General features: G+C 52.9%; 1 protein-coding gene across 1 annotated transcript in view; it reads left to right on the forward strand.

Moving 5' to 3' along the window:
- LOC123245588 (septin-2) overlaps window positions 1-26,204 on the forward strand; it is a 123,314-nt gene that overhangs the window by 4,208 nt on the left and 92,902 nt on the right. Inside the window, exons 2-5 of the mRNA XM_044674538.1 lie at window positions 12,650-12,699; window positions 17,940-18,042; window positions 22,979-23,065; window positions 24,098-24,221. Of these exons, the coding sequence (XP_044530473.1) occupies window positions 12,673-12,699; window positions 17,940-18,042; window positions 22,979-23,065; window positions 24,098-24,221 (341 nt within the window). The 5' untranslated portion in view covers window positions 12,650-12,672. The remainder of the gene's footprint in view (window positions 1-12,649; window positions 12,700-17,939; window positions 18,043-22,978; window positions 23,066-24,097; window positions 24,222-26,204) is intronic.

Consider the following 26,204-nt stretch of genomic DNA (forward strand, 5'->3'; position numbering starts at 1 on the left):
TAATGAATTAACATTCCTTGTCTTGGCTGGGGAATAAAGACAGAGAATGAAACAGCCTCTCCTTACAGGGAGCTCATAATCTAATGGAAAGTCACAGAATTTTTAAAAATGAAGGAAAAAATGAAGTTGTGGGAAGCTTGTCATCACAGAGCTACATGAATGAACAAAGGAGAGCTGGCCGGTCGCCACATGGCTGAGGAGTGACCAAACGTCAAGCGTGTGCCATTGGTTTCTTCAGAACGGCAGGAGACAGCAAGGGAGGTTTCCCAGGATCCCTGGGATGAAATTCTAGGAGAGCCCGAAGAGGCCCAGCAGGGACCCAGGCAGGATTCGACAGGCTGTGACCTGCATCCCTGGAGGGAATGAATACCTTTCTTCATGAGATCACTTTTTAGTTTTTGGAAACCCTTTCCCTTCCATCTTAGAATCAATGCTATGTCTTCGTTCAAAGGCAGAAGAGCAGTAAGGGCTAGGTAATGGGAGTTAAGTGACTTGCCCAGGGTCACACAGCTAGAAAGTGTTTGAGGCCAGATTGGACCCCAGACCTCCCAACTCCAGGCCTGGCTCTCCATCCACTGAGCCACCTCGCTGCCCCTGAGATCACTATTCATCGGAAGATGTTGGCTTGCCAAAATAAGGAGGGCAGAGTCTGGGCAAGACCCCGCCTGGAGTGTCCCAGCCGCTATGGGACCCCATATTTTAGGAAAAACAGTATCCTGGCAAGTATCCACATTAGTGAAAGGCCTCAAGGTCACCCCGTAGGAATATCTGTTGGAAAAACTAGGAATGTTTCTCTGGGAGAAGAGAAGATTTGGGTGGTGATGGGATATGGCTTTCTGCTCTTGAAAGGGTGTCATCGTGGGAGAGAGGGATTCGACTTGTTCCTCTTAACCTCAGAGGACACAGTTCAGAGAGATGATGGGCCAGTTTAGCCTTGATTTGAGGGAAAACTCCGTAGCGATCAGAGAAGGCCAGAAATGGAAAGGATTGCTGGGGATGTAATGAATTCCCCTTTCCTGGAGATTTTTCAGTCCCTGGCTCAAGGATTGCATGTTTGGTTTGCTGAAGAGGGTAAAAGTCTTGGTCAGGTAGGGTGTGGCCCCGACTGATGGCCTCCGAGACTCTGGCCCTGGCCTTTTTGGGTAAAAAGCTGACATTTGGAGCCCACCTGCCTCCCCTCTGTGCAGCTTCTGACTTGCAGAGGTCTAAGCACCTTTGCTTCTCGCCTTTGCTCACCTGCCTTCAGCATCCTGGAGCCTTTGCCTGCTGGCGTTACTGAAGAACCAGAGGATGAAGGAAGGAAGGCAGAGAGGCAGGGATGAAGGAAAGAAACCCAAGATGCGAATGTGTGTGTGTGTGTGTGTGTGTGTGTGTGTGTGTGTGTGTGTGTGTGTGTGTGTGTGTTGATTGTGTGATTATCACCCTCATTGGTGTGATTATCACCCTCATTTTTCAGTGGAGGAAACTGAGGCAGACAAGGATGATGCAGCTTGCCCAGGGTCACCCAGCTGGTAAGTCTCTGAGGCTGGTTTTGACCTCAGTTCTTCTTGATTCTGAGCACTGTTCGCTAGTCCCTGACACTGTCAAGTGGGTCAACATCAGAAACTGATAGGACTTTTATCAGTGGAAGAGGCCTGCCCCTCCAGGCCACGGGCCCTTTCCAGCCTTTGGGCAGCTGAAACCCTTCCCTGTGGGCTGCCTCCCCCATCAGAATGTGAACTTTTCTGTCTGGCTCTCAAGGGCTTAGTACCCAGGAAGCACTTAATAAATGCGTCGTTCATTCATCCATGCATGTTTCTGGTCTGGGCCTCTTGTGCTGGACCCATCATTCTTGTTCATTCAACAGAGGCCAAAGAACGGGAACCTCGGATTCAGAGCTTTAGAGGTAGGAGGCATCTTCCTTAGTTCATCACCTTCATTTTTGGTTTTTTTAAACCTTCACCTACCATCATAGAATTAATACTGTGTATCGGTGCCAAAGCAGAAGAGCACTAAAGGCTAGGCAATGGGGGTTAAGTGACTTGCCCAGGGTCACGTAGCTAGGAAGTGTCTGAAGTCAGATTTGAATCCAGGACCTTCCATCTCTAGGCCTGGCTCTCTATCCACTGAGCCACCCAGCCGCTCCCATCCCCTTTATATTTGTCAAGGATGTAACCAAAGCCCGCAGGGGTCATGTAACATGTCCCCGATCACACAGGTAGCGAATAGCAAAGCCTAGATTTTATCCAGGCCTCTGGCTCCAAGTCCACTGCTCCCCCACACCACCAGCTGTTCAGAGGAGCCAGCCCTGGCCCCTGCTCTGGAACTGTGGGGAACCCTTTGTTTCCTCCGTTTGCAAAGTAGGGCTTTGTCTGGTTCTGTCAGGGAGCAGCTGATAAATGCCTCTTATGTGCCAGGCCCTGGGCAAGACAAAGCGAGACAATGCCAGCCTTCCATGAGCTTTCATCCTTTTGTGGGGACAAGCATACATCCAGGGAATAAGGCCAAGCTGCATGTGCAGTAAGTACAGCAGGGCCATTTTGGGAGCTCAAGAAAGATCTCTTGTAGGAAAGGGCGGCTCTTGAACTGAGTCTGGAAGGGAGCTAGAGATGGAGGCAAAGGCCCAGAGATGGGCAGCAGTGCCGGGTTGGGGGATGCAAGTGGGACAGTTTGGCTGGCTCAGAAAGGGCCTGTGGGGGTCTGTGGGTGTGATCAGCCTATGAGGATAGGGTAGGACCGGACCAAAAGAATGCCCCCAGCAAAGGACGGCCATAACGTCCATCTTTGTTCAATCGTTTTGGACTCTCCATGACCCCATTTGGGGTTTTCTTGGCAGATATATTCTAGAGTGGTTTGGCATTTCCTTCTCATTTGACAGATGAGAAACTGAGGCAGACAGAGTAAAGGGACTTGCCCACAGTTAGTCACTTCAGTTAGTGTCTTGTGGCCAGATTTGAGCTCAGGAAGATGAATGTTCTTGATTCCTGATTCCACAGTCACCTACGATCCCTCACTTCTATCGAGGCATCCAAGCACAGCCATCTTAGAGAACCGGCCCCGTCAGAAGATGGAAGGAAGCGTTTCTTTACCTCGAGGACTTTTCCCTCTACTTGGCACCTCCCTAAACAAGACCAGGAAAACATCCTATGGGAATCATAGAGGTGGAGAAAGAAGATGGGTGGGCCACGCGGCGAGGGCAGGGGATGACAAGAGGATGGCCAGGCCGCCAGTGTGTGGGTGGAGCCCTGGTGGTCAGTGTGTCTAAGAGGGCGATGGGCCATTCCCCTAGGGTGGGCATTGTTGGAAGAACCCCCAAATCAGGGAAGGCACAGATTTGCTGGAGTGTTTGAATAGAGTTTAAAAAACGGTATTGCTTTGGAAATCTACTCCAAGTGGTCATCTTAGAAGGAAAAACATAAAAGATGCAACTGGACAAACAAGTTTGGGAAAGGACATTCTCTTCCTTCTCAAAGAGAATCAAGTGATTCCAAACAGCGGGCTATTGAAGTCCTCCAAAATCTGCTCCAACACCCCTTGTATGATCTCATCCTGAGGGGCAGCTAAGTGGCTCAGAGGATAGAAATCCAGGCCTAGAGACGGGGGATCCTGGATTCCAATCTGGCCTCAGACACTTCCCAGCTACGTGACCCTGGGCAAGTCACTTAACCCCCATTGCCTAGTCCTTAGTGCTTTTCTGTCTTACAGCCAGTACACAGTATTGATTCTAAGGTGAAAGGTGAGTCATCAGGGTTCTTTGCAGGTGTCAGTAAAGTTCGGTGTGGCTAGGGGAGTGTGGGTAGATAATTTCTCCCTTCCTGAAACTCTTCTGGGTCTTCCTCTTTATTCACGCCACACTCATTTTGTGGCAGTTGTCTGAGCACCTGTTTTATTGCTCTGCTCTTCAGGGCCCGAGTTTGTCTTTTATTTGTGTTCCCCTCCTGGACTCACTCAGGGCCCCCACAGAAGTCGTGCTCGGGAAACACTGGTTGACCTACTGTCCTCACAGCAGGTGGGCTCATCCCTGGGCTTGCTTTAGTTGCTCTTACCAGGCTGTCTTTGCCAGTGGCCACTCCATGCTGGCTGTTACTCTTCCTGCCAGTCCCTCCAGGTAAAACTTAGTTGGCATTCCATTTTATGCTGGAGAAAGCTGAAGTGGGCAGGCAGGGGCAGGTACCCCATGCCCACAGCACCAAGCCAGAGTGGGCTACCAGCTTCCACTGGTTACACGAGTTCATATTCCTGGCACTGTTTGCTTATCCCTCAGGTGAGAGAAAAGATGCAGGAGCAGCTGACTTAGAGCATGCAGGATATGGCAGCTGTTGGCATTTCTTTGGCACTCTATAAATCCCTCCTCTTGCAGCCTTGGCCTGCCTGGGGAGGGGCAGAGGGGGTGATAGAAAGAGGCTGGATTCAGAGGCAGGAGATGGGGTTTGGCAAGGAGCCGAAGGCTTTCTGTGGAGGTGTGACCCCAGACTCTCACAGGCATGCCAGGCAGGAGCTCAGACAGGTCTTGCCAGCCTGTGAAGGCCTTAGGTGTCGGGGCTGTGGACCTTGGCTACTGTTTGGCCAACAGAGCTGTTCTGGCTACACTTTTCTGTGCCTGGCCCCGAGTGAAGGCCCTTTCCTCTGTCATGGAACAGCTGGGATCTGCACTGGTTGAGGGAAGGCTTCCATCTATCCTCCTAGTGCCAGGCGGGGCCTGACTAGGCAGGGGTTCTTCCTTTTTTCTTTTACTCTGGTTCAAGTTGAGGCATGGTCACCTTGAGGGCAGAGCTACTGACCTAAAGGGTTTCTCCGACTTCCCTGCTTCCTTTGCATTTCTTTCTTCCTTCCTTCCTTGCTTCCTTCCTTGCTTCCTTCCTTGCTTCCTTCCTTCCTTCCTTCCTTCCTTCCTTCCTTCCTTCCTTCCTTCCTCTCTCTTCCTTTCTTTCCTGCCATTTTAGAATCAAAACTGTGTTTTGGATTAATGATATGGAAATAGGTTTTGCACAATGATACATGTAAAACCCAGTGGAATTGCTCATTGGCTCCGGGAGTGGGGAGGGAGAAGGAGAGAACATAAATCACGGAACCATGGGAAAATAGTTTAAATTAATTAAACATTTAAACATTTAAAAACAGAACTGTGTATTGGTTCCAAGGCAGAAGACATTAAGGGTTGGACAGTTGGGATTAAGTGAATTGCCCACAGTCACACAGCTAGAAAATTATCTGTGGCTAGATTTAAACTCAGGTCTGCAGATGCCAGGCCTGCTACTCTACCCACTGTGCTATCTAGCTGTACCTAATTGCTTTTTACGCCTCAGTTTTCCCGCCTTAAAATGGTCGTGGTATTATCTGCCACGTCTCATGGGGTGTTGTGAAGATGGTACAGCTCTCCACTGCTATTGTCCTCATTATTCTAAGGCCTGTGACTGCTCAGAATCGGTAGACAGAGAGTCCTCTTTTGGAATGATTTTCAAAACTGTCGCTCTCCCCCACCCCTTCTTTCCCTGCATTGCTTATGTTGGGGCAATCCTTGTATATTTTCCATAATTGGTTTTGCTTTGTCGTAATCGCCATTAGGAAAATCCCACACTGGCCCTGAGAAGTTTACTTCTTCTGTCCTGGAGGAAATGACCCAGGTTCCTTCCTCCCTAATTTATTGGATGGGCCAGTTCAGAATAGAGGACGATTTGATGGCAAGCTGCAGCCTTTGTGTTTGCGTAAGTGGAAGCTGGAATTAGCTTGGGGTTTTGCTTCTTGAGAGGCCAATTAGATGATGATTTAAGATAAAATTCCCAGGAGAGGAGGGGCTGTAGCAGTTTAGCACGTGTGGTACCCGCTGAAGAGAAAGCACTACATGGAGGAGACTGTTGAGAAAACACTTGTGGAAACACCTTTGGGCTTTGAAATGTGGGGTTTTGTAAATGGTTACACCCCAAATTCTGAACTCGTGCCCTACTTTGACATGCCATCTCACTGTGGGAGGGACCCTGAAGGCTTGCCCAGTGGAGTGTCAAGCTGGGTCTGGCAGCGGGTTGTCATGGAACATGGATGAGCTCTTCTCTCCCAGAGGGTTGTCCACAGAGGCTTTCTGGCCACATGGCTGATGAGAAGGACCCCCCAAGGATTAGAGGGCCTGGGAGCTGTGACAGTGGAGGAATTGATGGGGAGCCTGGAAGTAGGGGAGTCCCCCATTCTTTGCTTCTCCTCAGCCACTTTGCCGTGGGTCCAGGTGAGGTTTTTAGCCCTTGGAATTGGTCTTGGGAGGTGACCACCTGCCCACTCTCCTCCCCAATCAGTTCTTGCTCTTGGTACCATTATCAGAGTTAGCAATGGCGTTGGCTTTCCCTCCTGCTAGACTGTCAGCTCCTTGAGGGAAGGGCCAAGCATTGTCTACATTCTGTGACTTTCCCAGGAAAATGGGCCACATACAGTAGGTGCTTAATAAAACATTTCTTGGGGCCTCGAGTGAGTACTATTAAGTTCTTTCTCTGGCCCTTCAAGGATATGAGTTTTCTTCCTTATTTTATCATTGAGACAATGGGGCTTTGGGGATGGAGTCAGGACAGCTAAGGTGTGAGTTCTGCCTGTCCCCTACTAGCAATGTGTCCTCTTGAGAGTCATATAGACACTTAGGGCCCTGAGCAACTTTTTTTTTTTTTTTAAACCCTTACCTTCCTTCTTAGAATCAATTTTAAGTAGTGGTTCCAAGACAGAAGAGCAGCAAGAGCCAGGCAATGGGGGCTAAGTCACTTGCCCTGCTTCCCACAGCTAGGAAGTGTCTGAGGCCATTTTTGAATTCAGGGTCTCCCACCTCTCGGTCTGGCTCTTTATCCACGGAGCCCCCCAGCTGCCCATTTGGGTAGAAAGAACGTCAGACCTCCACAGGTGGAAGGCGTTCCCACTCTGGAGTTTTCCTACACAAAATGAAATCTCCCCTTTCTCGCTCGATAAGTGCTCCACATTTTTATCTCCCACATTGCCTCTCCTGTCTCCAATGGTATTTAACTCCTGGGTACAGAAAAACGGATTCCATTTTGTTTTCCGTGAAGGCTCCTAGAGCGCGGGCCTTGGGCAAGACTGGACTTTGGTTTTGACTCTCTTCTTATAGTCTGGCTTTGCAGGGATCAACACGAGCACCAGTGAGGGACGCTTCTGAGCCCAGAAGTTACCCCATGGCTAGTTCAGCCAACTGGGTCACTTAACGAGGTGAATTTCTTTGTGATTGTTTCATGTCGGGAAGGGTGTGACAGTGCGTAATAAGAAGCTAGGCTGGAAGCCAAATAACTTTACCACCTGAATCGTGAGGTAATTCCTTGGAAATACCATTCCTGGAGTCTTGAATATCTGGTACTTTGGGAAAGGGAATGTGTAGGAAAACAGAGATTAGTAGACACAGTGTGGGGGAAACTGGTGGGCTGGGCGCCTTTGACACCTGTACGCAGTGACCTCTTTTCTCCATGTGGGCCTCCTTGTTTCTCCTCGGTTTTTTGTCATCCTGTTGGTTGTCTGGATTTCCCAGAGCCTGTGCTTCCTCAGCCTTCTTCAGAAATGACCAGGAATCCTTACTCTCAGGAGTCTCACCCACAAGCTATTCCTTATCACTTTTCCCCTCCAAGAATTCTACTGAGGGCGGAAGGGACTGACTGTGGTCCAGAGGCACTTGGCTGTTGGGAAATGCTGAGCTGGTTGAAATCTGGGTTCTCTCTCAGGCCCTTTCAAGTTAGCAGCCTTTTGTGTGTGGGTCCAAGTGAGGGTCTCAGGATAGAAGGAAAAGTGGCCTTAAATGATGAGTCCTGAAGGGATGCTAAGAGACCACCAGTCGTGGCCCTCAGAAGAGTGCAGGGCCTACTGGAGAGCAAGACGCACAGCCAGACAACAACTGGGCGAATCTTTTGGGGTAGCTCAGGCCCAGGGCTGTGTGAGGCCCAAGCCAGCATTGGTGTGCCTCTGCCCTTGGCTGCACTTCCGATCAGTGGGGGAGTGCCTGAACAGGACCCCCGTCTCCTGAGGGCCCCTGGCCCTGCCCCCTTCACTCCCAGTTCAGCTCCCCCGGCAGCCTTGCCTGGTGGAGGTCTTCTCTCCTTGGTCCGTCTCCTGGACGTTATATTCTTGAAAGCAGGGACAGTCCTGCTTTATTGTATGCACACCCCCAGCACTTAGCACGGCCTGGCACATAGTAGGTGCTTAATATATCCTGTCTGTGTCTAGCAGTGATGAGCTTTGAGCCCCTTCCCAGGTCAGCTGGAATGGCATAGCGTTCTCTCGGACCCAGTCCTAGGCTCAAAGATTGATTTTGAGGGAAGGACCATAGAGATGTTTTAGTCTCACATTTTACAGATGGGGCAGCCGCAGCCTCGAGAGCAGTCATCCAAGCAGGAAGGGGCTGAGCTGGGACATGAACCCAGGTCTAAGCTGGCTGTGGGGGCCAAGCTTTCCACGTTTCATAATACTTCAAGGAATGACTATAAGCTTTTTTTTCTATTTGATTGAGTTCTGCTTTGAAAATGAGTAATGCACGTCCTGAGAGAGCGGCCTCGGCCACTGTGGATGATTCACCATTTGGCCGAGCCTATTAAGCGTGATTAATGGCAGGAAGATGGTGGGAGGCCCGCGGTCATCCCTTTACTTGTCCAGGAAGTCTCATGCCATTCACAAGGATGGAGAAGCTCACGACAATCCGTGTCTCCCAGTCTGTTCATTCCCCATCCCTTTGGTGCTTGGCCTATTTGGGCAGGCAGCTCGTCAGCCCAGGCCACCACGGCCTTTGGGAGCTCCCCAGCCCAGGGCCGGCCAGCTGGGGGGTTGCCTCAGAGGTCTCTCCCGGGCTCCGCTCTGGCCACTCCCTGGGGCCCCAGTTCTCCGCTCTCGCGGCTGGCGAGCAGAGAACGGGCGGGATTGCCCCACGCTTGCCTGCCAGGCACCTTCCCTTCCCTCACTTGCCCCACGAGACTTTTAGTTACAAACAGGTGCTTGGTGAGGCCGGGTGCCCACGGGGAAGTCGAGTCCAGTGGCTGGGAGATGCTGGCCCAAGCGAGGAAGGGCAGGCTGTCCCCTCGGTCCTGGCGGAGTAAGCAAATGCTTGCTGGGGACCTGGTCAGAGGGGCGATTTGCCCACCTTCCTCACCCTTACTTTCTGAATCTCTTCCCCCTTATTTCCCCTTTTTCCAGCAGGATGAAACTCGGGATTCTGACTCTGCCCTCCAGGGTTAGCCATCCCTTGATTTCTGTCATTGCCAGGTTGATAAGCCTGACACCTGAGCCTGAGCAAGCCATCTCACAAATAATAACAATCATGTTTTAAACCTTTACTAGAAACAACTCTAAAAGAGGAGGGCAGGGACTAGTCAACTGGGGTTAAGTGACTTGCTCAGGGTCACACAGCTAGGAAGTGTCTGAGGCTCACCCCCACGCTTGGCTCTCTAGCCACTAAGCCATGTAGCCTACTGCATGTGAGGCCTTGTGTGTGGAGCTGGAAGATGGATGTAGATGCATGACTGTCAGACAAATTAGAATGAGGTCAGTGAATAGGACTGGCCTTGCAGGGGTCCGAGGGCTTGCCTCCCCCTCCTTTGTCCAGTCCACTGCCCTCTGGCTGGGGCCAGTTGTCAGGGATATTGTGGAGAGAATTTGTGTTGCGTATAGACAGAGTGGGGCTAGAGCTAGGGAGGAGGGTCTCCAAGGCTCTTTCAAACGCTGGCAGATTGTGTGTGGGGGCCAAAGAGCAGGGGAGAAGGGTCAGCTTTATTCTGCCCCTCACTCCCATTGGGGGGACTCCAGCTCAGCATGACACCAAAAAAGAGCTTCCTGGTAGTGTCCCAAAGCAGGGAAGGCTTACCTGGAGAGGGAGAGAAGGCCAGGCTCTGGGGTGAGAGGAGCCGAGGCCTGTCCCAGCTCTGCCGCGGCACTGCTGCACTGGCAGGCCTCGGGACGGGGTGCAGCATTGCTCTTCCTGGCCGGCAGCCCTTTCCTGAGAGCTCTCCCCCGGTGTCATGGGCAGACAGAACTCGGCCTGGCCCGACAGCCGTGCCTGTGGGGGAAGGCCCTTCCTCTGGGCTCGCTCCCAGGCCCTCTGGGGTCACTTCTGTGGTCCTTCTGGCCAGTGCTCGGGCTGTGCTGGTGCTGCCGGCCCAGGGCCACCCTCTGGCCCGGCCAGCAGGCTGGCGCTATCTCTGGTGGCATGTTGGGCCTTGTTGGCAGAGATGGCCCCCAGCTACCATAGGACCGCCTTGGAGCACACACTGGGGCCTGGGAAGCCTCTACGCACTGGACGTAGCCACAGGAAGCGGCTGGTTATCGCCCCTTTTCCGTAGCGGCTCCTCCTGAACAGAAGGTTCCAGCACTTTGGCGGTGGAAGGGGCACTTCTATCTGGCACCCAGCTCTGTGGGGCAGCCGCTGTCCTTTTCTATTTCTGTCCAGTCGTCTTTAAACCTTCACCTTTGGTCTTAGCATCACTTAGAGAGAAGAATGGGGAGGGCGAGGCAGTCAGAGTTAAGTGACTCGCCCAGGGCCCTGCAGCTAGGAAGGGTCTGAGACCAGGTTTGGACTTCAGGCCTGCCTATCCACTCGCGCACTGAGCCACGGGGCTTTCTTTTGTCTTCGTGTTTCTGCGTCCTCAGTGGCTAGCTAAGTGTTACAGTGGATACAGTATTGAACTTGGAGTTGGGAAGATCCGAGGTCAGATCCTGCCTCACATTTTTTAGCTCTATTATTCTGGGCATGTCCCTTAATCTCTGTTTTCTCATCTGGAAAATGAGGATAACAATAGCTCTGACCTCTCGAAGTTCTTGTGACACTCAAACAAGAATACACATAGAAGGACATCTGGTGGTTCAATAGACTGAGAGCCAGATCTATAGATGGCAGGTCCTGGGTTCCAATCTGGCCTCAGACACTTCCCAGCTATGTGACCCTGGGCAAGTCACTTGACCCCATTGCCCAGCTCTTACCGCTTTTCTGCCTTGGAGCCAATACCAAGTATTGATTCCAAGACGGAGGATAAGGGTTAAAAAAAGAATATGGGAAGTGCTTTGCGTGCCTGTAGAAATACTAGCTATCATTACTGTTGTTGTTATTATTATTAACAAATGGGCTTGTTTCATATTTGTTGGACATGAATCAGGCAGTCACCTAGCGTTTATCCAGTGCCTATGGTGTGCCAGGCACCAGGCTGAGCCCTGGGGGTACAAAGAAAGGCAGAAAGCGGTCCCTGCTCTCAGTCTAGTGGGGGGGACACCCTGCACACTGCTGTGCGCACGGCAGAACGCAAGGACAAACGGAGTGAATCTTTCGGGGAAGTCGTCTCAGTTAAGGAGGCCTCAGAGAGGCTTCTTGCAGAAGGTGGCACCTCAGCGGAGACTTTAAGGAGGGAGGCAGGGATGGAGAGGGAGAGCATCCTGGTTGGGGGAGCAGCCAGTGACTGTGCTCAGAGTGGAAGCTGGGGTGCCATATGTGGGAGGACCAAGGAGGAGACCATTGTCACCAGGTAGAAGAGAATGAGGACTGGAAGAAGGTGGGAGGAGACTGGTGGGAAGAGGGAAGAAGAGAGGGCTTAGGGAGCCAAATGAGGAGGCAGCTGTGGGCTCAGTGGATAGAGAGCCAGGCCTGGAGATGGGAGGTCCTGGGTTTCCATCTGGCCTCAGACACTTTCTAGCTGGGTGACCCTGGACAAGTCATTTAACTCCAATTGCTTAGCCTTTTTTGATCTTCTGCCTTGGAACCAACATTTAGTTTTGATTCTAAGACAGAAGGGAAGAGTTTAAAAAAATGGACTCCCCCCAAATGTAAGGGATCCTTACCTATCCATTAGCAGCCCTGTTTCTGTTTGGGTTGGGTACTGCTGCTCTGGGCAGCTCTTGAGGGCATTAGATGGTGGCCCTGCATTGGGAGAGAGTTCTCCAAATGGATTAAATCATCAGCCTCGTCCCCAGGCCCCTCTGCCAGCACAGATGTTCTCTTGAACCCGGGAGGTGCTGAGGGCACTGCCAATTCTGTGAATTTTTTAGTTTGAATTTCCAAGCCTGAGTGTGGATGTCCCCCGTTCGTTCCAGTAGCAGCCAGCCTCTCGCTGGTGGTTCCTGGGCGCTCAGCCATAGGGATTGCTGCTGTCGTGGCTGGTCGAGAACAGAGCCTGTCTCAGACAGAGGAGCAGGAAAGCATTTCTAGGATACAGGCACAGGTGGCCCAAGAAGGCATTTCCTCTCTTTGCTGGTCAGTAGCTGAGCTGTCCAAAAAGAGGCCAGCTTACAGATGTTTTCCCTTTTTTCATTTCCTGTCCCTGTTTTGTAGCTTTTGGGGTTTTCTTTGGACGGGTCGGGTTGGAGAGGGGCCTCGTTCCTGACCCTCCAACAGTCAGTATCTGTTGTATGAGGATGTATGAGAAAGGGGAGATCCGCTGGTGATTGCTGGTGTCAGCTGCTTTGGGAAAGCAGATGCTCCAGGGAGCTGGGAAATCACTGACAGTGTTTTAATCTGGCTTAATTTTGTAATTGAATTTTAATTTTTTCTTCTTGCTAAGGATAAACTCCATTTTCTTGGGCGATGTAGTAAATGATGCTGGGAAGGAAGGTAGGTCATTTATCGCTCCTGGATTCTCCTTGGTCTCTTAGAGATCACCGGACGGCGGAATGTGTGAGACAGCCCGGCTTTGAAAATGCCTTGACTTGGGATTTTTATCTTCCACAGGCCAAAACTCAGAGCGACTCAACATGTCCCAGTCAGGTGGCGATAAAAAGGTAAAGTTGTTTTTGTTGCTTAATTAAGTCTCGGAAAAATGTATTCGGGCCCTGCAAAGAAATACCTTTCCCGGAGAAGTTCACCAATTAGAACTAATGTGTGAGGTTGCAGTGCTTCAGATTAACAAATCTTATAACCCGATGAGCTTTGTTACATGCCTGATAAAGATTCAGCAGGGACGGGCTTCCTTTTTCTTTAGTAGGTAACATTGTAGATTAGAAAATTAGAAAGATTAGGATAAAACATTTTCTTTTTGAGGTAGAAAGTCTTCTGAGCCTTTCCCACAGAATGAAAGAAATCTGCCATTTTTGACCAAGTAAATATGCGCGCACATGGATGAGCATCGATACCCATTTGCCATTTGCACTAATAGACCAGCCAGCTCTTTGCTTTCGGGTTGGGAGCTCTGTATCTGCTGTTTCTGGAGGGAGTCACCATGTGGGTGTGAGAGCTCTTCATGGAGCACTTGGAGTTGTAGGAATTGGTATACTGGGAACCGAGTCGAGAGACCTGGGTTCGTGAGCGGGTCCTTGACCCTTTCTTGGAGTCTGTCTCCTCATCTGTGAAAGAAAGATGATCACTGCCTTCCCTCCCTCACAGGGTTAATACTGGAAAAGTGCTTCAGAATCCTTCAAGCGATATCCAAATGTCAATGACTACTATTGTTGGTGCTGCTTGCCTTTGCTTGGCCCCTTGTTGGGATGAGGAGCACGCCTGGCCCTCATCCCTGAAACGAGTCACTAGAGGAGCTCTTAATTTATGCTTTTTTCTTCACAATTTTAGTCATTGGAGTCTACAGATTTGTGATGCTTTTAAACCCTTCTGCCCTCATTGGTTCCCTCTGCTTGTGGATCATTGAGTCAGGGAGCTTGGAGGGCTCTGAGTAGTCACTGTCTCTCTTCGAATCTCCTTCATTTCACCAAGAATTTGGAGACTGGCCAGGGGAGGTCCAGGGGCTCAGCCAGGGTCAGCTCCCCAGGCAGTGGTGGCAGTGGCCCAGGGAGCACCCTGGCCTCCTGACTTCGTCCTTCCTCTTTGCATGATGCTCGCCCGTGTCTCAGGGAATCCCCACGTCATTTTTGTAACTGTAGATCTTCCATCTTCATTTTTTTCAGGTGGTCTCTGATGACTGTAGTGGCTTGAGATTGGTAGCTCCATGCATTTGTTTTCTGGGACCTGGTAGCCTGGATAGTCCCTTTGCCAACCACTGTTCTTTCTCCTTCATATCTAGTCTTAGGAACACTCTTCTTCCTCAGTCTCTTCCCAGCTTCACCCTCTCTTCTCATTGCGCCACTGGAACCCTTGTCCTACTGGGAGCAGACTGTCTTCTTCTCATAGTCCTCCATCTCTTGGCACTTACCCTGGACCCCCTTCATGATGAGGATCTCCTTGTCTGTTCTCTCATAGCCAGAAAGGGAAGGAGGCTGCACCTGCCTTGTGGCTCACCGCTGCGGTCTGCCTTCCCTTAGCTTCCCTCCTGGAGGGTCACTCCATCCTACTGCACTACCCTGCCCGGGTCCTGGTGCCTCTTCCCTGCCAGCCTTCAGGTTGTTGTGTCTTTTGCAAAGAGTCCAAGGTCTTCCCGCCATTCCAGATCTGACCTTGACACCTGGTGGACCCTCAAATGCCTCCAGCTCCCAGTTAGACAACTTCTTCAGTTCCTGTAGTTGGCACCATCAGTGTACCTCAGCCACATGAAGGGGTCGTAATTTCCCATGAGGGATGCTCGCCTCCATGATTCAGAACTCTGACAGCCCTCCACTATGACTTCCTGCCCTTCTAGCTCTGCCTGAACCTGACCCTTCATAAACCCATCCTCTGCACCTTTCCTTGGGATAGCCCTCTTGCTCTGGCCTTACTCTGCTCCCTCTAAAATCTGGCCTCTTCCAACTCACTGGGCGTCTCTCAGGCACTAAATCCAGTGACTCCTTCTGAGTTTTGTTCTTGTAGCCTTTGATGCTCTTTCCTTTCTGTCTCTGTCTCTGTCTCTGTCTCTGTCTCTGTCTCTGTCTCTGTCTCTGTCTCTCTCTCTCTCTGTCTCTGTCTCTCTCCCTCCATTCCTCCCTCCTCTTCTTTCTCCTTCTCTCTCTCCCCGCCTCTCCCTCTCCCTCTCTCTCATGTTCTAGTCCTGCCTCTCTGCTGCTTGCTGACGTTTTAAATGAGGTTTTGGAAGAGGTGATCTCTAAGGAGCCTTTTGCATTGAAATTCAGTGTTCTTTTTATGTGTAGAAAACATCGAAAGCGTATGTTGTGTGTGGCATCCTTGGGGGACCAGCGTAAAAGTCATCATGATGGGACGTGGAATCGATGGGGGTCGATGAAAGCGTGTGAACAGCCAGTGACCAAGCTGAGCCTGGGTGCAGTTGGGTTTGGGGGATGGACACAGTGATGGCTGCCAGGAGCCTCTTCTCAGAGCTGCCTCAGCACAACCTGGGAGCTCCCTTAACAAGCCTTTTTCAGAAGCTGTTTTGTCTTTAATCAATTTAACAAAATCTTTTGTCTTTACATTAGTCATTTTGCATCCTCCCCTGTGACAGAGAGCGATTAGTCCATCCCATCAGCACAGAAACCTTGTCTGACAAAGGATGCCCTCTTCTGTCCTAGTAGCCCCCCACCTCTCTCTCTGGGAGGATGGAGGTATGTATTACGTTCTTTAGTTCGCTCCCAAGTCCGTGAGTGGCTGTTCCATTGCCAGATCTTTCCATTTCACAGCCGTCGCCATTGTCCGTGTTGTTCTCTTGGCTCGGCTTCCTTCACCCCGCATTTCTCTGAATTCCTCCTCTCTGTCATTCTTAATAAGCAGTAACACGGGCTAGATCCGTTCATCGGCCACTGGGCAATGGATGGGCTCCCCCATTACCTCGAAGAGTCCTGGGGCTCAGCACAGTGCTCGGTGAGGAACGGGAGAGGCCTGAAAGGCCATGTAGACGCCGCCTGTCATGACTTGGGGCTATGGCGGCTTCTTGGGCTTTATGCCGGGTCAGAGGTCGGCTCATCCTTCTTCTTGTATGATTCCTCATTGACAATAGGCCTCAGGGGCCAGCTGGAGGAACAGGAACGGGGCCATGGAATTACATGAACCCCGGGGGCGTCCATGGGCAATTTTCTTGCTTTTGGTGATTTGGATCGTGTTTTCAGGGGGCCTCTTAGAGGCTGTTCATTAAGACCAACAAACTGTTCCTGACTTTTGACCACAAGCTATTGGGGAATTGGCTCGGAATGAGCATGCTTTGGGGAGGAGAAAGTGAGTGCAGAGAAGAGCCCACAGATAACCTGGAATTGGAAGCACTGCCCTACTCCAGGAATGATTGAATCACCAGCTTCCAAATGAGAAAGGACCTCTGGGAGCCCAAGATTTAGTGCCAGAGGGGTCCTCCTTGACACCCTTATTTGGTAGATCAGGGCCCTGAGGCCTAAAGAGAGATGAACTGATATGTTCCGGGCCAGACGTCTGGTGAGTAAGAGCTGCGGCAGGACCCAGGCCTAGTCCAGAGGCATTCAGTGCAGGGTGGGCCTGGGAGCAGCCCAAACCAGGTTAAAATGGCGTGAGGGAACAGTTAACAAGCTGGATAAAAGCACAGTAAAACACAGATAATGCCACCCTTTAAGCCAAGTCAGAATGTGGCCCAGAGATCCCTCTGGATGGTCTGGAGGCCCTCTTTCTTTTTGAGTTTGACCACTGCTTGAGGCCCCTGGTTTGCCTCCAATAAAGGCTTCCTCTGGTGACCAAGGGGCACAGGCTCTGCCCAGTCCTGCCCACCTGAAAAGGCCTTGGCGATGGGCCCACCATGGATCATGTCAGCTCTCCGAGGCCTGGCCTCTCCACGTTGTAGGCTTGTCTGTTAGCTTGCTTCTTTGTCTTCTCAGGCTACATGTTCTTGTCTTACTTTTAAATTGAAATTCTCTTTTTAATAGATAAATGCGATTTTCTTTTCTTCCCATTCCTCCACTGTTGGAAAAAAAAAACAGAAAAAGAAAAGCAATGAATTGAGAGCCAGTCTTGGAGATGGAAGGTCCTGGGTTCAAATCTGGCCTCAGACACTTCCCAGCTGTGTGATCCTGGGCAAGTCACTTCACCCCCATTGCCTAGCCTTTACCTCTCTTCTGCCTTGGAGCCAATACACAGAAGTTAAGGGTTTAAAAAAAAAAAAAAAGAAGAAAGCCTTATAGCAAACATGCTTAGTTAATAGAAACAAGTTCTTTTTTTAAAATTAAATTAAATTTAAATTTTTTTTTATTTTTTAGAATATTTTCCATGGTTACATGATTCATGTTCTTTCCCTCCCCCAAACCTCCCCCTGCCCCATAGCCAACGTGCAATTCCCCTGGGTTTTACATGAATCATTGATCACGACCTATTTCCATATTATTGATAGTTGCACTGGGGTGGTCGAATAGAAACAAGTTCTTGCCCCAAATGCCTGCTTCGTTCCTCCCCAAGCCCATCCCTTCTCTGTCAGGAGGTGGGTAGCTGGCTTCCGCCGGGGCCTGTGGACTCATGGTCAGTCATTGCATGGACTGGTTAAATGTTGAGAAGATGGTCACTCAGGGTCTGGTAGGGTGCCGCCTGTGTGCAAAGGGCCAAAGGGTACCTGCCCACCAGCTTGGAGAGTTAGGAAAGAAGCCCTCATTTCCCAGGGGGCCTTGGTGTTTGCAGAAGCCCCTTGAGGTTGGCCTGTAGGGCTGGTGTGAGGAAGAGGAAGGTCAGAGAAGAGATGAAGGGAGGGCACTTGTCGGAGGGCCCCCAGGGTGTTGGAGCTAGATTATTGTGCCTCCCCCTTCTGGCTCCCTCCCTCCGAGCTCTTCCCATGATACCGTATGGTACGACACAACTTTGAGAACCCCATGGCTGAGATCCCCACTTTTGCAGACTTTGTTTTACCAGACTCCCATGACATTTGGTGATGGGATGAGTAGTGTTTAGTGAATGGACCAAGGAGAGCTGGGGGTGGCAGCGGGTGACCACAGGGGGAGGGCCTTGAGAAAGTGGCCAGTGAGGGACCAGTGTGAGGAGGGGTGGGAGGGGAGCCCAGTGGCAAGACTGGCCAAGAACTGGTCCCCATCCCCAAGCCTGGTCCGAGGAGGACAGGCCTAGTTTGGTTTGACTCTCACGTAAACACCCACCTCGCCGCGTCACTGGCTTCTGTCATGGCCACCAGCCAGGGACGTTAAAATCATTTCACCGTATATGTTTTTTCCTTTGGATTAATTTAGATTTCTTTTCTTTTTTTATCCCCTAGCTTCCTTCTGAGACAGCAGGTTATGTGGGATTCGCGAATCTGCCGAATCAGGTCCACAGGAAGTCTGTCAAGAAGGGATTTGAGTTCACCCTCATGGTGGTTGGTGAGCACTTTCTCCTTCTCATAATTTGTTGTGAAGAAAAATGGCATCAGGGGCAGCTGGGTGGCTCTGTGTGGATTGAGAGCCAGGCCTAGAGAAGGGAGGTCCTGGGTTCAAATCTGAACTCAAAAACTTGCTAGTTGTAGGATCCTGAACACCTAACCCTGTAAAAATGAAATTAGGTATTTTCTAATATCCTTATAACCCCCATCGCCTAGCCCCTATCTCTCTTCTGCCTTGGAACCAACCCACAGTCTTGATCCTAAGACAGAAGGTAAGGGTTAAATTAAACAAACTGTTGTCCAGTGAGTCGTTTGCTTTAAATTAGATTAAAAGTGTACCCTGAGTTTGGAGTAGCTCTTCCTGAATTCAAATATGGTCTCAGATACTTGCCAGCAGTGTGACCCTGAGCAAGTCACTTCACTGTTGGCCTCAATTTCTTCACCTGTCAAAGGAGCAGGAGAAGGAGATGGCCAACCATGCCAGTATCTCTGCCAAGAAAACCCCAAATGGGGTCAGGAAGAGTCAAGAGTCAAGCCCAGCTGACCGAGAACATCCATTTCAGTCAGATTGTGGTAATTAGAGCTAAACTTCCCCAAGCTTGTTAGCATCCCCAGGACTGCAGTGCCCGGAGCGACTTGTGTGCAACGTGCTGAGAAGGTTCTCCTTCGTCCGTATGAGATTAGACCAGACCCAGAGTTTGGGGAGCTTCCATTCTGGGCCAGGCGTCCGCTGAAGCATCAGGATCCAAGTCCGAGGTGAAGCGATCCCTGCCCCCTGGGAGCTTTCACGCGTCTCGGACGGACAGACTCCCTGGCACGGTGCAAGGTGCGCCCTCGCAGCTGGGTGGGCAGACGGCACGCGGACTGGGTCTTACAGAGAGAAGTGGGGCAAAGGCGAGGCCATGACAGATGCCCTTGTGGGAGAAAGAGCCAGTTTGCTGGTCTGCTTAGACTGCAGAGTGTGTGTGTGGGGGGCCAAGGTATAGACAGATAGACGCTGGGGAGGGGCCAAGTCGCGAAGAGTTTGACACACCAGAGACGGGATCCTCGGCCCCGACTCATTTTGGCCTCCACTGAGCTGCTCCCCTCGTGCTTCGTCATGGTCGGAGGTGACTTTGGCCCCCCAGTGTCAACATGGGCAGCTCCCAGCATGGAGAGGCTCCCAGGTCCCACCTCACCCTGGGGCTGGCCGTGGATTGCCCAGACTGTGGAAGAGAGAGTCCTCTGGGGAGGGCTATTTTGGAGAGGAGAGGTCCAGGCCAAAGAGAGGCCTCGGGCGGGCTGCAGGGAGGAAAGAGGGCACATCTGAATTGAACTTTGACTAAAGGAAGGAGAGCTATTAGCAACTGGAGATGGAGTGTGTATATTGGGGAGATGCGCCCATTCTAGGCATAAAGGAACAGGATGGGCAGAGAGATGGAGACAGGAGAAGGCAGGCTCCTCACCTGGGGATAGAGAGTGGCCCGGCTTGGCTGGAATCCTGGAGATGGGAAGGGAACTAGATAGATTGTGGATAGGTGGAGGAAGGCCTTGAATGCCAGGGCCAGGAATGGCTACCACAGGCCTTTGGGAGGTTCTCTGGGGTTTTGAGCAGAGGACAGCCATGACCACAGAGGTGCAAAGGAAGCTTACTCGGGGGGTGTAGAGGAGAGAGGTGAGAGGCGGAAGGCCCAGAAGTGCAAGGACCCCAGTGGGGTCAGCGTTTCACTCCTCTTCCCCATCTGCACCATCCGTTCGGCCATAGGAGGCCGAAGGGCTCAGACCCTCAGAAGGCCTAACCACAGCCAGTGGAAGCCATATGGATGGGGCCGTAGGCTGTAGTGTGGGGCTAAGCCTTGGATATGGAAATGGAGCCAGGCCTCGCATACCGGCCAGCTCTGATTTCTTGGGTAGATTTTCTCCCCACCCATGTGGCCTCCGAGCAGTAAGTGGCAAGACGAGATCTCCCAAAACGAGGTCTAACAGGGTTGCCAGGCAGCTCTCGCAATGCCACTCTGCCGGTTGGACCTGCCTGAGTAATGAATGGGGGGCCACCGAATACCCAGCTGTAGGAGACAGGAGAGTCATTGACAGGCTGCACTGACACGGACCTGCCACGTGTCCTGGGAGCTTGGGAGCAGCGGCCAGACGGGAGAGAGGACAGTCGCCGTTGGGAGCAGGCTTCCCATCCACTCTGAGCCTTTTCTGTCTGGACACTTCAGAATTTTTGTTGGCCTCTTGTTTTTATATCACCTTCACTTCCAAGTATATCCGTCTACCCTCCCTCATGCAGACACTCATCTCTCAGAGCAAAGGATAAAAAAGAGCAAACAACAGTTCAGCAGAAATAATTAACACACCATCATCTCAGTAAGCATTTATAAAGCACCTACTGTGTGCCCGGCACTGGGGCCTCCAGGAAAGGCAAACACTAAGGCCCCTCCTCCAGGAGCTCATCTCCAATGGGGGAGGCAGTCTGCACGCCGCTGTGTCTATACGAGGCGCCAGACGTAAAAGGAGGCCCGCAGGTTCTGGGCTCCGTCCCCATCCCCACTGCGTCCTGGTGTCTCCGGGGGCCCGGGGCTGCTCAGTATGCACTTTCCCTTTTCTCCTTGTGGCCTCCATTTATGGCGCTCTAGTCCTTTCCAGGTCGTCCTCATGCCACAGCTTGTTCAGCTGGTCCCCAGGGACAGACGCCTACTTTGTGTTTGGCCCTTGGCCGCAGGCAGTGCTGCTGGCTGTCAGGATTCTCGTGCCCTGGACCTCCTGGGGACGTTACGCCTCCTGGGGGCAGGGGAGGTGGCATTGCCCGTGGCTCCTTGGTCTGATTCTAGCTTGCTTTCCTGAATGCTGGTATGTGTGTATCCTCTTTGGGGTCTTAAGCAATAGAGATGCAAGAAGGAGCAGGGCTTCCAACCAGTTCTTTGTGGTCTTTGGACATGGAAAGAGCCACTCGCTGGCTGTTGTTTTTTCCAGCATCCCCAGATGGTCATCTTTGCAAGAAGCCACCGTCCGTTTGGCCCTTCATGTTGGCAGCACCACTTTGGTGTCGGAGTTTTCCCTCCTGTGATCCCGTTTGATTCCTCCACCTGCCTTTGCGTGCCATCCCGTGTATGGCGGGGCTGAGGCCAGAACCCCCCCCCCCCCCGACCGCTGTGAATCCTATTCTTGCTCTCCCGGGACCATCTCGAGTTCCCCTTTTCTGATGTCTTTTACGCTCGCCTGATGAGCACAGCAGGGCCGGCTTCTCATCCACTCTCAGTCTTTTTCTTTCTAGTAATAGAAATCAAGACTTTATTTTTAATTTATTAAAGGAACAGCCGATGGGCTACTTTGGATGGTTGAAGAGGTCTCTTGGTGCACTGAGGGTGGGTGGCAGAGTGGTCAGATTTTTCTCTCTGCCTGTTGTCAGGGGCAGGGGCTGCTTTGGAGAAGGTCCTTCTCACGTTGAGGTGGTTTTTTAAAACTCTTACCTCTGTCTTAGAATCCATGCTGAGTTTTGGTTCCGTGTCTCTGGGCCCTGCTGCCTGGGCACGGACAGAGGGAGCTGCTCAGAAGTTCACCCTTCCAGAGAGGCGAGTGTCATTGCTCTGCTCAGGGGCGCCCCCATAGTTTCTGGGTCTCTCTTGGCTACTTTCTGGTCAGCAGACCTGAGCCAAGGTTTGCTCCTTGAGGGACAGAGGGGGGTTCCCAGGGGAGACCCAGACCCTGCCCGACTCATGCTGGCTTCATCAGTGAGGATACAGAATGAGGAGAGGGGCCCTTGGAGAATTCCCTTCCAGGGCTGTGGCCGCTTCTGAATCGCCTCTGGGGGAGCAGCTGTTTGCCCTGTGAGGGATGACTTGCTTTTGAGTCAGACACCTCACGGCCAGTTCTGAGAAACAAGCTTGGGGATCAGCCCAGGCAGACTGGCTTGGATTATCCAGAAGGGGGGCGGCTCGGAGAGTAGGGGCCTGCTTTCCTCTGAAGGTGGATTCCAGACATAGTTCAGGCCTTGGTGCTCTGGTTAGAATTAAGGGTTGAGCTGGGCCCCAGGGCCGGGAGGGCGACGTGCCGTGGGCATTGCATTCTGCTCTGTTTGCTTGAGAAAACAAGCTTCTCCAGGGAAAGGGCTCTTGAGTTCTTCCTGACAATGGCCCATACCCACCCGGGACCTCGGGGTCCCCTTCCAGAAGGCCAGGAAAGCTCTCATCTAAGGCGGGTCAGGCTTGTCCTGCTCGGCCCACGTCAGCCTGACAGAGGGAAGAACACCCTCACGGACAGCCTGTCCTGGGCCAAGCGGGCTGTGTTGGGAGGTGGGGAGCCCCGTGTCCCGGATGTCTTCCAGCAGGTGGGGTATTGGGGTGGGGGATGCTTGCTCAGGCCTGGCCTGTGTGGGCTGACCCGAAAGGTCCCTCCCCAGTCCAAGGGTCTGTTTGTACCTTGCCCTGAATCAGAGGAAGTTGTGTTGCCAGCTGTGTTTGAGATAGTTTATAAAAAAGAATCAAAGCTTAGGGTTTGATTTCCTGTTTGACTTCAAAGGCCACAAGGAAGGTGCGCTGGAGGGATGGCGCTTCTGATTGTGCTACAATAATAGAGCCGGGCGTTCCGGGCCTGAACCACCGGCCAGCACCCGCAGGCCCAGGAGCCCTGTCCAGCCTGAGGAGGTCGCTGCGCACGGAGGCCTGGATCGGACCTTTGGGTCTAGCTGGTCCCATGGAGCCTTCGTATGAGGGTCTATTTAGATAGAGGCTTAGGAAGAAACACCCTCCTTTCTGTCTCAGGAACAACTCTAGGGCAGACGGGCAAGGGCTGGGCACGGGAAGCCCGAGGCCAGATCGGAACCCAGGACCTCCCGCCTCGGTGCCATTGCCCTCGTGCTGTGGAGGCAGCCCTTCCGTGGGCCCTGCCTGAAGCTTTTGGAGCGGGCCCAGGCACCCGCCGAGAGCAGCACGTTTAATCCCTGCTTTCGCTTCCAGGTGAATCCGGCTTAGGAAAATCCACCCTGATTAACAGCCTGTTTTTGACTGATCTTTACCCAGAACGCTACATTCCCGGAGCGGCAGGTATGTGGGCCACAGACACGTGTTTGCCATCCGGGCCAGCCGGCACGAAGGCTGCCGCCATGGCTCACCAGGGAGCCCCAGCTCTGGGGGGGGGGGGCTGTGTGTGCGTGTGAGCATACCTGTGCGTGACAGCGTTTGTATGTGCACGGACATGTGTGTGCCCATGCGTGGCTTCCTGTGGGAGTTGGCTTGCTTGGCCTTGGGGAGCTGCTTAGCCTCAGGCAGAGGCTTGGCCTTGTGGAGGGGGTTGTCCGAGGGAGCCCCCTGGGCTGTGTGGGTCCTGGTGCCGGGGGCCGCGCCCTCTGCTCTCGAGGACCTGGAGGGACCCAGGCTGGCTGGCTGGGGTGGGCCTCTATTCTTATCTCAGAAAGTGGGTGTCAGAGGCCAGAAAAAGGGGAAGACGTGACTGGGCCCCATTGGCTTCCCCGAGCACACAGGAGAGTGACGCGCTGCTCTCAAGGACCGTCTCCATCCCCCCAGCCATGCCCCCCCAGCCCTTAGATTCCTTCCCTATTGAGCATCTGTGTGAGGGCCTCTGGGGGTCACAGTGGCCGGGAGCCCCTCAGCCAGTCTCACCCTCTCTGGCCTCAGTTTCCTCATCTGTAATGGGAGTCACGATAGCACCCACCTTGCAGGATTGGTGTGCGGATCAAGCGAGTTTGCACACACGAAGCCCTTGGCAGGCTTATAGGAGACGACCTTAATGGCCAGGTCACTTGGATGAGGATTATTTCATGAGGGCAGCCTGCCTCCAGCCCCTCAGAGACTCTGCCAGCCTCGCAGGTGCTCCCTCAGGCCGCCTGGCCTTGGAGGACGGGACCCAGGCCGGGGGGGGGTCACCTTTGGATGGCTGCCAGAGAGCCTGCCCGGGGAGCTTTCAGCCCCCCGAGCCCAGGCTGCCGAGGCCTGGGGGCCCCACTTTGCTGATGATGCCACTGCCTGCTAGGGAAGGACCGGGGGGGGGTGCTCCGAGGGTCTGTGGGGCAGCCTGTGGCTGGGCATCTAAATTGAATTATCCATTTTCTGTCCCAGAGAAAATCGAGAGAACGGTTGAGATCGAAGCTTCAACGGTGGAAATTGAGGAGCGAGGAGTGAAGCTGCGGCTAACGGTGGTGGACACCCCGGGATATGGAGATGCCATTAATAGTCAGGACTGGTACGTGGGGCTGGGCAGGGGCAGCAGCCCTGCGAGATCCTGGCTGCAGAGAAGGCCTGGCCAGGAGCTCTCTGCCCCGTGCAGATGGTCTGGGCCCGGAGCTTCCAGACCCCCAGGCGGCCCTCAGTCAGCAAACATTAGGCACCTGGTGTGTACCGGGGCTGGGATACAAGGGCAGGCAGAGACCCTGCTTCTGTCCCCAAGGAGCCTACCCTCCGGGAGGGGACACTCTCCGTCTGTAAGGTTTCTAAATGACGCCCCTTCTCATTTTCTCATTACACCCTTTTGGTGTAAAAAGTGAGTGGGGGCCGCCTCCAAAGCCTTGATGAAAATGGAGATTTTAGGCTGGGCAGGTTTGCACCGGGCCCCCTCCCAGGTGGTCAGCTTCAGGGCAGCCTTTGCTGTGCCCCCCGGGAGTGATGGTCATTCCTCTGGGGACCCCCAAGGGCCACACGGTGTGGTCATGTTCTCCTCGGCCTCTCCTGTCGCCGTTTTCTTCTTCAGTGTGTGCCGAAGCTCCGACTCTCCAGAGCCGGTTTGGGCTGCTTCAAGGGCCTCGGAGCCAGGCTGGGTGTTGTCTGGTCAGCGGCAGCCCGGACCAGAGGTCTGCGAGGTCCCCTCCAGCGGCCTTCTTGGAGGTGCCCCAGTGGTGTGAGAGGAGACAGAAGGGCCAGCATGGGGACCGGCACGGCAGACTTTGTTAGGTCAGCCAGCCAGCCACGCTGGCACTGACAGGTGCCTGCTGGGGGCCGGGCCCAGGGCTGGGGATACAGAGAGGAAGGCTGCAGCCCCTGCTGCCTCGAGGAGCTTCCATTCATGGGTATGGCAGCTCCATCAGAGCCAGAGCAGGGTCCCAGCCAGAGCAGCCTCCCCAAGCCGGGAGCTCACAGCCCCAGGGGGCAGCAGAGGCCTCCGGTGGGAAGGAAGCCAGGAATGCCCCAGGATGCTCTAGGCATGGCGGTCGGCCAGCACTTAGTAGTAGTGATAATAAGCATTTCTAGAGTACCTCCTGTGTGCCTGGCACTGTGCAGGGTGCTTTTTACACCTGGATCTTGTCTGATCCTCCCAGCAACCCTGCGGAGTAGGTGCTTTATTATACCCATTTTACAGGTGAGGACACGAGGCAAACAGAGGTCAAGGGATTTGCTCAGAGTCACACAGATAGGAAATGTCTGGGGCAAATTGGAACTCGGGTCTTCCTGACTCCAGGCCAGGCACTTCCTGTACTGGCCACCTAATTGCTTGTCTCTAAAATGACCCTCAAATAAATGCCATTTTTAAGCAAAACGAAGTTAAAGAAAAAGTGTGCTTGGGTCTGCCTCCAGGCTGGATCCTTTCTCTGGAAGGGGAGCCGATCATTCGCAGCGGTTCCTCATCTGACACGGCTGGTGCTGGTTCTGCTCATCTCACTTTGCGCCACTTCGTGTATGTCCTCTCAGGTTTTTCTGAGCCCTCCTGCTTGCCATTTCTTATAACAGAATCCCGTCAGGCTTCTCCCCGGTGTTCAGCCATTCCCCAACGGATTGGCACCGCTCCATTTCCAGGTCTTTGCCAGCCACCACAGATTGCTGCTGCAGACGTTTTGGGTCCCTGGTGTGTCCTGCACCCAGGGCCGCGGGGGGGTCCCCTGGCATCTCGTGACCACTGGTCTGGGGGCCGAGACCTCTGGAAGCTGCCCCCGAGGCCCGCCCTGGACCGGCACTCCTAGCGCTGCCTTCCAGGTTGTTTGGGGCTAGACAGTGTCGCCTCACCCAGCCCTCCTTTTATCGATTCTGTGGCTCCAGAGCTCGTTTGGAGGGGAATTGGGGAGAGCTCAGGCAAAGCCCTGCCTTCACCCCGCTATCTTGGCTCCACGTGGACTCCGAAGAATCCTAACCATTACCTAGAGATGCAAACTCGGTGAACTCGAGTGTGTTGGGTCAGGTCTGCACTGTGGCTGCTGGGTGGGGGCTGGATCGCACAGACGAGGCTTCTCCGGCCTTC

This window comes from Gracilinanus agilis, chromosome 1, assembly GCF_016433145.1.
Source record: "Gracilinanus agilis isolate LMUSP501 chromosome 1, AgileGrace, whole genome shotgun sequence".
NCBI classification, from domain to species: Eukaryota; Metazoa; Chordata; class Mammalia; order Didelphimorphia; family Didelphidae; genus Gracilinanus; species Gracilinanus agilis.